At 44.5% G+C, this 13107-nt stretch overlaps 1 protein-coding gene across 1 annotated transcript in view; it reads right to left on the bottom strand.

Annotated features, from left to right (window-relative positions):
* Positions 1-13107, bottom strand: part of rtn4ip1 (reticulon 4 interacting protein 1) — a 48595-nt gene that overhangs the window by 28689 nt on the left and 6799 nt on the right. The window contains exons 2-5 of the mRNA XM_048530503.1: positions 10616-10767; positions 5894-5962; positions 2391-2515; positions 1598-1646 (exon numbers count right to left, since the gene is read on the bottom strand). Coding sequence (XP_048386460.1) covers positions 1598-1646; positions 2391-2515; positions 5894-5962; positions 10616-10767 — 395 coding nt within the window. The remainder of the gene's footprint in view (positions 1-1597; positions 1647-2390; positions 2516-5893; positions 5963-10615; positions 10768-13107) is intronic.

Raw genomic sequence — 13107 nt, 5'->3', positions numbered from 1 at the left:
AAAACTGCCCAATCTACCTCGGATTTCTCTGGAAAGCATTATCTCAAAGGTTTGAGTAACGAGTGAACTTGATGTTTCATGCTGAAACTAGGCAATGTGAATGGCATGCACCAGTAACAAGACTTTGCTGTCAAGCCAGAAAGACATTCTGTCACAAAAATAAACAATGTAATGTGTGAATTTCAATGCCTGGGTAACGTTAGATATCTACACACATCCCAAAGACTGTGGTGAATGTATCAATGGCTATTCTTTTGGATATTTGTAACTGACCAGGAACTGGCCACAGCCAACCAACCTGTGTTTGTAAAACCAAGACAGTATCCAATATTAGATGGGTTTCTGTGGTTGGACAATATTTGTTAAATCATCCAGGCTTTGCAAAGAATTAATGCTGTCCAATTATGACTGCCAGGCAGATTCACAGTGAGGCACACTTGTGTGTACTAGAAACTACATATATTAATACACAGGGTGCTATTCTTTGCAGGCAGAAAGGTGTACACACACAGTGTTTCAACTCAACAAGATAGACAACAGTCCTTCTCTGGCTCATTTATTAGGATAATACATTCACCAGAGTCAATCTGATCTGTTTAAAATTTCAAGAATATTGTCCTTTATTGTTGGGGGGATAGAGTTTAAAAATAGGGAGGTTACACTGCAGCTGATAGGGTGCTGGTGAGGCTGCACCTGTGTACAATTTTGGTCTCCTTACTTGAAAAAGGATGAACTGGCACTGAACAGAGTGCACTGGAGGTTCACTAGGTTGATTCTGGAGTTGAGACGGTTTCGTTATGAGAAGAGATTGAGTGGACCTGGTCTGTACTCTTTGGAATTTAGAAGAATGAGGGGGGATCTTATAGAAGCATATAAAATTATGAAGGGAGTAGATAAGATAGAAGCAGGGAGGTGGTTTCCACTGGCAAGTGAAACTAGAATTAGTGGGCGTAGCCTCAAAGGGGGAGCAGATTTAGGACTGAGTTGAGGGGAAACTTCTTCTCCCAAAGGCGTGTGAACCTGTGGAATTCCCTGCCCAGTGAAGCAGTTGAGGCTTCCTCATTGAATGTTTTTAAAGCTAAAATAGACAATTTCTTTACTGTTCAAAAATCTAAGGGTTATGGTGAGTACACGGTGAATGGAGCTGAGTCCACAAAAAGATCAGCCATGATCTTACTGAACAGTGGAGCCAGTTTGAGGGCTAGATGAGCTACTCCAGCTCCTATTTCTAATGCTCATATGTTAAGCAAAGTGTGACAGTTAATTGTCAGTCATCATCTAACCAGTGCATTTTACAAGGTAGTACAATCAGAATCCACTTTCCGATCAATCAGCACTCTCCTCCCATGCAGTATTGACATTGGTTTTTCCTTAACTTTGATATTTCCTGTAAATTATCCTGAAGAAGAAATGTACCTTTTTCACAGCAAAACTCAAAGTCTGGGCTACCAAATGGCTAAAATAGAATCTTTCACCTCCTAGTTCTTTTTAAAAAATCTTATTTGCTTTACAAAAAATATTTAAATTTATAGAGTATTTAATTAGAATGTGGCAAAGCACATTGTATCAATTAAGAACAAACACACATTCCTTTTACCTGAATAGCAAAGGTCCCAATTCCTCCAGATCCTCCGAGGATCAGAACCCTACAGCCGAGAAACAAGAAAGGTCTAGCATTATGGCAGCCATTAAGATACACTTCCAATAGTCTAGGCAATAGAATATCTAATCAAAACTCTAACGAAAACAAAACATATACTGAGTTCAGAGAAATGTCACTGATTATTTTGATAAAGGGGATTCATTCATTGAATGCTTGTACTACGGAAAAAATAACAGAGAGAGTAATGGAGTGGGATTCACAGAATAAATCATAACTTACAGAATAAATAATGACCTGGCATAAACACTGCCACCTTCTGTGCTGTGAGATTCGAGGTGAATGACACAGCAGTGGTGCAAGACTCTCCCACCACCCCACGCTCCCTTTGCAATCTTCCCACCAACATCTGAGTGAGAGACAGAGCTTTGAAAGCTGATTACGGAGTCAGAGTCTGGCCCTTCGGTGGGTAGGGCAAGGAAAATTAGGCAAAAGGAAACAGCAAAAGTTAAATAAACACCAAAGTTCTCAAATTCTAAAACTTCAACATCCTACAGTGACACTAATACATTCAAAAGAAAGCTAAATAAACACAAGAGAGAAAGAAAGAGAGGGTTGTGTTCATTAGATGAAGAAGGGGTGGGGGAGGCTCATGCAGAGTAGACATGCTACAGTGTTGGATCTCAAGGCCTGTTCAAGCGCTGGCATTGTAATTCCTGTTTCACTACAAGAACAACAATCATCATGAAAGGTAGCGGTTAACATGCTCAGTGAATAGCAGCTACATCACCGTTTCCCTTTACAGTTGCCTTTTCTCAGTCCTCCATTGTTCACCAGTGCTGACCATGTTGTCAAAGCCACGTAAGGTAAAGCTGCAGCTTGGCTGTGACTGAGTACTTTAGGCTTGTGGGCTACCTGGTAGGAAACAAGATCACTGGTGAGGACCACGAGCTGAAATTAACCGATTTATTTTTTTTTCTTTCAGTCCTCATCTGAAAGAAAACAAACCTCCTTTGTGCTGTTTGAAGGGCCAATCCATCAGCCACAGATGGACAGTGCCAATGGTTCAGTGAATAAATGTCAAACCCTCAGGACAGAAGATTCCATTTTTGCTGCCTGATCTGTACTGAAAGAGTTGGAGTGAAAGTGGGGGTACCAAGATCAACATAATTTTCCTGCAGTGGCAACAAGATAAAGAGAAGGAAGAAACTGAGCCACAGCTACTGCTCCTGAGCATTATCAAATATAAATACATATCAAATAAATGCTTAAAAATGTAGATCTGAGGGTGGCAGAAGACAACAAGGTAAGGATTAGCCTTGGTGTCCGTGCAATTCTAAAACCTCTCAAAACACACGGTCTAAGCTCACATACCCGGAAGGTGACTGGAACTAAGGGGCTTGAAAGTTGATCAGTGCCTTCAGCAGATAATGTCTTTTGTCATCTGTAACTTGAAGAGCTGCATGAAAAACACTCTGAGCTCTCTCCTATTGTGCAGAACACAGGAACAGGAGTGGGTCACTCAACTCCAGTACCTCCATTCAACTAGATCACGGCTAATCTGAGACAGGAGGGCGTCCTTTCGAAACTAGGAGTTTGATTTAAAGAGAATTATCAATTTAACTCCACCAACAACCAACCCCTTGTATATTCTACTATAACACCAACACTGTCACAATCATCAACACAGTAAAATTTTATTCTGGTGAAATATAAAAATGTTATAAATAAAGCATCCATGCAGTTCATACTTGCGCATCTGACACAATGTAACAGAGGACTTGAAACAGTGGTTTTTTTAGTCAAATGATGGATTGAAATAAAATTTCCATCAAAATATCTAGGGCATAAATCCACAACATAGATTAATTTAAAAGAAGGAAAACTAAAGAAAAATGCATTCCGATAGGGGTTTTCCTTCTAACCTACATAGCCAGAATGTTTGGCATTCTGACAAAGAAAACGTTATTCTGAATGATTGTTTCCAGTATATTTAAAATTTCCACTATCATTTCATTAGAGGGCACTGTTTCCTAGTTTCACTCCACCAAATGAAGGCTGCGTGCGCTGTCTGAGGAAGAATAGCATTGCTATCTACCTCTGATTGCTACTGAGCAGCCAGTATCCCCTCCAATTTTCTCTACGGCTGCAAACGCCAACAGCGTTGGCTATTTACTCAGCTTAAAAAGTAAGTGACTTCCAAGAAGTGGTTGTGAATAAAAGTCCCACGTTAACACTTTTTATCAAAAAAAACTAATCCATTTATTTTCTCAGTGCTCCAAAGAAGAAATTTTCACAATCTTTTACACATGAATCCTTGAAAAGCATCAATAACCGAAGCATCTTCAACCCATCCCCATTGTTCCTAATGATAGCCTGTTCTGCAAATAAATTATATGAATAAAATAGTTTGTCCAGAATTCCAAATTGAATTCTTAATCACAGCTTTATAAGCAGATGGTTTGAGCTCTTGAACTCCACCACAACCAGACATATCCCTCAATTTCTCACTGCAAATGCCAAAATTCACAGGCTCTTCCCAGGACACAAGTACAGACCAGAGCACAACCAGCCCCTGTGCGACACTATTGAAAAAGGGAAGCATTTGAAGGTCAATATTAATATTTGTTGATATTTGTTCTATTTCCCAGGCAAGCAAGGACCATTCCAGTTCAGCAGCAGGCATCAGCTTTCAGAATAGGAAGGAGTAATTCAGCCGCTTGAGCCCATTCCTCCTCTGTACCAATCTGTACCACAACTCCATTTACACACCTCTGCTCGATATCCCAATATTCTTACTGACAAAAATCCATTAATCTCTGCCCCAAAAGCAATAATTGATACTGCATCCAACCTTAAAGGACTGAGGATTTCAGATCTCCATTATTATGTGTCCTTCCCGATTCCCTTCCTAAATGCCTCAGCATGCATTTTAAGATTATGTTCTTACATTCTGAAATCCCTTGTCGTAGGAAATATTTCCTTAGTATCTATCAAGGCATTCTAAATGCCTTGATTAGATCTTCCCTCAGCCTTCTGCAGTTAATGGAATACAGGGTAAGCTTATCCAACACATTAAGTTAATCCTTTAAGTCCTGATATTGCTCTGGTGAATCTGCGCCAACCACCTGCAAACCTCAAATGCTCCACCTCCAAGGTCAATACGCACTCCTCATGGAATCACAGAATCCCCTGCTGTGTGGAAGCAGGCCATTTTGCCCGTCGAGTCCATACTGAGCCTCCAAAGATGTTTCCACCCAGACCACTTACCCCTATGTTATCCCTGTAACCATGTACTTCCCATGGCTAATCCAACTAACCTACACACCCCTGCATACTATGAACAATTTAACATGGCCAATCCACCTGCACGTCTTTGGATTGTGGAAGGAAACCGGAGCACCCAGAGGAAACTCACACAGACACAGGGAGAACGTGCAAACTCCACACAGTCACTCTAGAGTGGAACTGAACCCAGGACACTGTGAGGCAGCAGTGCTAACCACTGTGTCACCACGCCCAAAACTGAACACAGTATTCAATGTGAGGTTTTGTGCAACTAACACATTAATTCTTCTGCTTTGCATTCCACCCTCTCATGATAAGGGCCGATGTCTGTTTAGTCATTCTGATTGCTGTTTCTTTGTACCTTGTGGTTTTTGTACTCAGACTCCCAAATCTATCAGCAGTAGGGAGTTTCTCACCCTTGAGACAACAATTCCGAATATCTTCCTTGGGTCCAAAGGGGATGATTTCACACTGTGAAAGTGGTGTTATACCAAAGAACTGAAACAACAGTAGTTTTTCTTACACTTCACACAGGAGCCAGGCAGCAGGCTCTCTTTATATTACAAACATTTTTGATTTTATTCTGCCGTCACAGTAAATATTCGTGCCCGATAGTTCGTCACCTAAACTTGCACCAACAGCCTGAATAATCAGTCAATTCATTTTCAACAAACGGATCTGTTTTGATTAGGAATGGTCATGACGAATGAGTGCAGCAGTATACTGTACAAAGCTCAAACTGAGCTGTAGTGACGAAAGCAACTTAAGGCTAAACAACTAATTAAAAGACACATAGGTTGTGAAGGATCAGTATCAGGGGAAGTCTCCAACTTTAAAATCTTTGGGGCCTGTTGTCCTATCTATCTTCTTTCTCTCCTAGATTACATGTAGAACGAGACACCTAAACAGTGTAACGGTTTGAAGAAAATGTCTCAACCAATTGTTTACCAGGATATGAGGGCAAGAAGTTATATATTAGCTGCGAAACGTTCTCTTTTATCATACCTCATTTGCACTTGCCACAACAAATTCTGCCAACGTGCCCTGTTTCCAGGGTGGCAGCGCTGCCCAGACCTGCAAAGAAAACAACAGAAACTGTTCAGATGTTCAACAAAAGTGTTGCACCCAACCAAACAGTAAGAATGAAAGTAAGAATGAAGTAAGAATGCTCCTGCCCCACCGAACTCATCTCCACCTATCTGGACTCCATTTTCTCCCCTTTGGTCCAGGAACTCCCCACCTATGTCCGTGACACCACCCACGCCCTCCACCTCCTCCAGGACTTCCAATTCCCTGGCCCCCAACACCTCATATTCACCATGGACGTCCAGTCCCTGTACACCTGCATTCCGCATGGAGATGGCCTCAAGGCCCTCCGCTTCTTCCTGTCCCGCAGGCCCGACCAGGCCCCCTCCACCGACACTCTCATCCGCCTAGCTGAACTCGTCCTCACACTCAACAACTTCTCTTTTGACTCCTCCCACTTCCTACAGACTAAGGGGGTGGCCATGGGCACCCGCATGGGCCCCAGCTATGCCTGCCTCTTTGTAGGTTACGTGGAACAGTCCCTCTTCCGCACCTACACAGGCCCCAAACCCCACCTCTTCCTCCGGTACATTGATGACTGTATCGGCGCCGCCTCTTGCTCCCCAGAGGAGCTCGAACAGTTCATCCACTTCACCAACACCTTCCACCCCAACCTTCAGTTCACCTGGGCCATCTCCAGCACATCCCTCACCTTCCTGGACCTCTCAGTCTCCATCTCAGGCAACCAGCTTGTAACTGATGTCCATTTCAAGCCCACCGACCCCCACAGCTACCTAGAATACACCTCCTCCCACCCACCCTCCTGCAAAAATTCCATCCCCTATTCCCAATTCCTCCGCCGCATCTGCTCCCACGATAAGACATTCCACTCCCGCACATCCCAGATGTCCAAGTTCTTTCAGGACCGCAACTTTCCCCCCACGGTGATGGAGAACGCCCTTGACCGCGTCTCCCGCATTTCCCGCGACACATCCCTCACACCCCGCCCCCGCCACAACCGCCCCAAGAGGATCCCCCTCGTTCTCACACACCACCCTACCAACCTCCGGATACAACGCATTATCCTCCGACACTTCCGCCATTTACAATCCGACCCCACCACCCAAGACATTTTTCCATCCCCTCCCCTGTCTGCTTTCCGGAGAGACCACTCTCTCCGTGACTCCCTTGTTCGCTCCACACTGCCCTCCAACCCCACCACACACGGCACCTTCCCCTGCAACCGCAGGAAATGCTACACTTGTCCCCACACCTCCTCCCTCACCCCCATCCCAGGCCCCAAGATGACATTCCATATTAAGCAGAGGTTCACCTGCACATCTGCCAATGTGATATACTGCATCCACTGTACCCGGTGCGGCTTCCTCGACATTGGGGAAACCAAGCGGAGGCTTGGGGACCGCTTTGCAGAACACCTCCGCTCAGTTCGCAACAAACAACTGCACCTCCCAGTCGCAAACCATTTCCACTCCCCCTCCCATTCTCTTGATGACATGTCCATCATGGGCCTCCTGCACTGCCACAATGATGCCACCCGAAGGTTGCAGGAACAGCAACTCATATTCCGCCTGGGAACCCTGCAGCCTAATGGTATCAATGTGGACTTCACCAGTTTCAAAATCTCCCCTTCTCCTACTGCATCCCTAAACCAGCCCAGTGCATCCCCTCCCCCCACTGCACCACACAACCAGCCCAGCTCTCCCCCCCCACCCACTGCATCCCAAAACCAGTCCAACCTGTCTCTGCCTCCCTAACCGGTTCTTCCTCTCACCCATCCCTTCCTCCCACCCCAAGCCGCACCCCCAGCTACCTACTAACCTCATCCCACCTCCTTGACCTGTCCGTCTTCCCTGGACTGACCTATCCCCTCCCTACCTCCCCACCTATCTTCTTTACTCTCCATCTTCGGTCCGCCTCCCCCTCTCTCTCCCTATTTATTCCAGTTCCCTCCCCCCATCCCCCTCTCTGATGAAGGGTCTAGGCCCGAAACGTCAGCTTTTGTGCTCCTGAGATGCTGCTTGGCCTGCTGTGTTCATCCAGCCTCACATTTTATTATCTTGGAATCTCCAGCATCTGCAGTTCCCATTATCTCAGTAAGAATGAAAAGGTCGTTTTCTCACTGGCAGCCAGTCACTAGTAGGATATACCACAGGCAACTGTTCTTGAGCCTCAGCTACACACCATATGTTAATGATTTGGATGAAGGAACCAAATGGAATATCTCTGACTTTGTAGGTGCCACAAAGCTGGGTGGAAGGGTGAACCATGAGGAGGAGACAGAGAAGCTTTGTTGTGATTTGGACAAGATGAGTGAATGGGTAAATACATGGCAAATGAAATATAATGTCTCTAATTTAAACATGAGGTTACCCGCTTTGGTAGCAAAAACAGGAATGCAGATTATTAGAGATAATAGGAACTGCAGATGCTGAGAATCTGAGATAACAATGTGTACAGCTGAATGAGCACAGCAGGCCATGCAGCAGAGGAGCACAAAAGCTGACGTTTCAGGCCTAGACCCTTCATCAGAAATGGGGGAGTGGAAAAGGGTTCTGAAATATATAGGGAGAGAGGGGGAGGTGGATCGAAGATGGATAAAGGAGAAGATAGGTGGAGAAGAGACAGACAAGTTAAAGAGGTTGGGTTGGAGCCAGTAAAGGTGAGTGTAGGTGGGGAGTTAGAGAAGAGATAGGTCAGTCCAGGAAGGATGGACAGGTCAAGGGGGCAGGATGAGGTTAGTAGGTAGGAAATGGGGGTGTGGCTTGAGGTGGGAGGAGGGGACAGGTGGGAGGAAGGACAGGTTAGGAGGCAGAGACGAGCTGGGCTGGATTTGGCATGCGGTAGGGGGAAGGGAGATTTTGAAGCTTGTGAAATTCACATTGATATCATTGGGCTGCAGGGTTCCCAAGCAGAATATGAGCTGAGTGTCCTTGTACACGAGTTAGTGAAAGTAACCATGCAGGTACAGCAGGTGGGGAAGAAGGCTGTTGGTATATTGATCTTCATAGAGAGAGGTTTCGAGTATAGGAGCAGGCAAGTCTTGTACAGGGTCTTGATAAGACCATGCCTTGAGTATTGTGTGCAGTTTTGATCACTTCACCTGAGGAAGGACATTTTGGCTTTGGAGGGAGTGCAACAAAGGTTCACCAGACTGATTTCTGGGATGACAGAACTGAAATATGAAAAGCCATTGGATTGGTTTGGACTATGTTCACTGGCGTTTAGGAGAAGGAGGTTCAGTCTCATAGAAAGCTATAAAGTTCTAATAGGGCGAACACAGGAGGATGTTCCCAGTGACTGGGATGCCTGGAATTATGGGTCACAGTCTAAGGGTATGGGATTGGCCCTTTAGGACTGAGATGAGGAGACATTTCTTCACCCTGAGAGAGGTGAGCCTGTGGAATTCTCTGCCACAGGAAGTCAATTAGGCCAAAACATTGATTGTTAGCAAGGAGTTAGACAGAGTTCTTTGGGCTAAAGGGATAAAAAGGGTCAGGGAGGAGCATTAACATATATAAGCCCAAGACATTTGACATTGAACAGGGGTAGCTTCTGACTGCCATCTTGCCCTCATACCTGAAATACTCTATTCTCCTCCCTTCATCAGAACTCACCAGATTCACAACATGAACTCTGCTTTCTTCCCACAGATACAGCCAGACCTGCTGAGTTTTGCCAGCAGTTTCTCGCTGTGTTTTTCTTTCGCCTACAGACGATGATGACACAGGAACACAGGAATAGGAGGCGGCCATTTAGCCCCTTGAGCCTGCTCTGTCATTCAGTGAGATACTGGCTGATCTGTGGCCTAACTCCTTAAAGCTGCCTTTGGTCCATATCCCTTTATACCTTTACAAAAAAAAAGGTCGATCACAGATTGAAATTAACAACTGATCCAGCATCCACTATCATTTGTTTAACAGAATTGCAAACATGTGAAAAAGGGTGGCACGGTGGCTCAGTGGTTAACGCTACTGCCTCACTGCACCAGGGGCCCAGGTTTGATTCCTGCCTTGGCTGTCTGTCTGTGTGGAGTTTGCACATTCTTCCCACATCTGCATGGGTTCTACTGGGTGCTCTGGTTTTCTCTCATACTGCAAAGATGTGCAGGTTAGGTGGATTGGCCATGCCAAATTGCCCACCTAGTGTCCATGCATGTACACTCGAGGTAGGTTAGCATGGGAAATGCATGGTTATGGGGATAGGGCTTGGCGGACTGGATCTGTGTGGGATGCTCTTTGGAGAGTCAGTGTAGGTTTGATGGACCGAATAGCCTCTTTCTGCACTGTAGGGATTCCATCTACCACCATTTGTGCACATACTGCTTCCTAAAATCTCTCCTGACACCTCTGGATTTTGGAGCGCAACATCCAAACACCTCTGCCAGTTTCTATGTTCAGGGATAAGAGGCTTATTCAAACACACACCACACAGTAACGCAATCCACATTACCTCATCGAAAATAACAAGGTGTAAAGCTGGATGAACACAGCAGGCCAAGCAGCATCATAGGAGCAGGAAGGCTGACGTTTCGGGCCTTAGGGTCTAGGCCCGAAACATCAGCCTTCCTGCTCCTCTGATGCTGCTTGGCCTGCTGTGTTCATCCAACTCTACACCTTGTTATCTCGGATTCTCCAGCATCTGCAGCTCCTACTATCTCTGATACAATTTTAACCACATTACCTCATCTCCAGGTTTGAAGTAAGACACATCCAGTCCAGTTTCCATGACAACACCAGAGACATCCCGGCCCAGAATAAGAGGAAATTCACTTCCGGCAGCTTTTATATGCAATGGGTCACGTTTCACTTGAAGTGCAGCTGCACCATAACCATCTTTAAGAGATAACAAAAAATTCCAGGCTATTAGTCACAACTGACCAGTACACAAAAAAAGTGCAGGACATCTCCACAGAAAATCAGTAACTACAACTAAAAGAAAATACTGTGGAAGCTAGAAATCTGAAATAAAAGCAGAGAACACTGGAGAAATTCAGTAGGTCTGGTAGCACCTGTGGAGAGAGAAACAGATTTAATGTTTCGGGTCCTGTATAACTCTTCTGGGGTCTGTGTTTATTATTCCTTGCTGCTATCGCATTTGTCACACTTTCTTAGCAATCACAGCCTCTCTGTAAACCTGAAGTTCTGAAGAGGGGCTTCCTTTTGCGTAGTAACAATGCTGTAAATTCTCCAAAGCAAGGTGCTCAGTCTGAACCCAGCACTTGGCTGACACAGTCACCCTGTTTTTGCGCGTGAACACAACACCAAGACAGGAAGCTGCGAGTTTAAAAAGAGGTCATTTGATGATAAGGAAAGTCAGACAAGAATGAAGAAAAGGTGGAGTTACAACATTAATGCAAGATGGGTTCATTATGTTAATAACAAGTTAATAAGTTACTGATTATTAATCATCAGTACATTAATCGTCGCAGCACACTGACTCAGTGGTTAGCGCTGCTGTCTCTCAGTGCAGGGCTCGATTCCAGCCTCGGGCGACTATCTGTGTGAAGTTTGCACATTCTCTCTGCATCTGCATGGGTTTCCTCTGGGTGCTCCGGTTTCCTCCCCCAGTCCAAAGATGTGCAAGTTGGATGGATTGGCCAGGCTAAATTGCTTGAAGTATTCAGGGATGTGCAGGCTAGGTGGATTAGCCATGGGAAATATGGTGTTACGGAGATAGGGTGGGATGATCTTTAGAGGGTGCAAGTGCAGACTCGATGGACCAAATGGCCTCTATCTGCACTACAGGGATACAATGATTCTATAAGACAGCACTTTAGATCAGAAAAACAAAAGTGTGTAATCTGTTTGGGTGGAACCAAGAAACAACAAGGGGCAGCAGATAGGAGAGAAATATGTAACATGTGCTCCAACACAGTTATCACAGGGAACTTCAATTGTCTATTGACTGGTTAAATCATCTGAGCACTAAAGCTGTGGCGTACTGGTTTCTGGTGTGCCATAGAGATGGATTTCTACAGCAGCATGTTGCAGAGCCAACCAGGCATCAGGCTACATCAGTGCTCTGTTCTAAAGAAGGGTCGCTGGACCTGAAACATTAACTCTGCTTTCTCACCACAGATGCTGCAGGACTTGCTGAGCTTTTCCCGAAATTTTTTTTGTTTTGATTCTGACTGCCAGCATCCACAGTTCTTTGGCATTTTTGTTTAGAAGTCAGGCTATTTTAATTCAAGTGACAGAAAATATATAATTATTAGTCTTGTCATAAAAGACAATATCAGGATGGCCGAATGCAATATGATTGAATTTAACATTAAGTTTGAAAGTGAGATAGTTCAATCTGATGCAAGGATTTTAACATCAAATAAGAGAAATTCTGAACATATGAGGCACCATTTGGCTGAGCTGGATTGGGAAATGCATCAATAGGCATGACTGTACATTGTAATAGTTCTTAAAAGACTGTCCATTGCCACAATCTACATTCCTGCAAGGTGCATAAACTCAGAAAATATCTCAACTGTGGCTGACATAGCAAGTTAAGGATCATATTGGATTAAAAGACATGCATAGTGACTAGAAATTGTAACAAATCTAAGGATTGCCAAATGTTTTAGAACAGCAAAGGATGACCAAGAAACTGATAAGGAAGAAGAGAATGTAAATTAAATCCAGCAAAAAAACATAAAAATGGATTTTAAGCCTTCAATAGTTACATAAAAAGGAAGCATTTGGCTAAGAGTCATAGAGATATATAGCACAGGAACAGACCCTTCAGTTCAACTCATCCATGCCAACCAGATATCCTAAATAAATCCAGTCCCATTTGCCAGTAGTTGGCCCACATCCCTTTAAACCCATCCTATTCATATACCCATCAAAAAGCCTTTTAAATATTGTCATTGTAATAGCCTCGAACACTTCCTCTCGCAGTTCATTCCACACATGCACACCCTCTACGTGAAAAGATTGCCCCTTAGGTCCTTTAAGTCTTTCCCCTCTCAACTTAAACCTATGTTCTCTAGTTTTGGGCTCCCCCACCCTGGACGAAACCCACACAGACACTGGGAGAATGTGCAAACTCTACACAGACAGTTGCCTGATGCCGGAATGGAGCCTGGGTCCCTGGCGCTGGGAGGCAGCAGTGCTAACTGCTGAGTCAGCATGTTGCCACTATTAATAAACTGATGATTAATAATCAGTAACTTATTAACT

Source organism: Stegostoma tigrinum, chromosome 4 (genome assembly GCF_030684315.1).
Source record: "Stegostoma tigrinum isolate sSteTig4 chromosome 4, sSteTig4.hap1, whole genome shotgun sequence".
Taxonomy (NCBI): Eukaryota; Metazoa; Chordata; class Chondrichthyes; order Orectolobiformes; family Stegostomatidae; genus Stegostoma; species Stegostoma tigrinum.
Note: the sequence above shows the minus strand (reverse complement) of the source record. Positions and strands in the feature narration are given on the sequence as shown.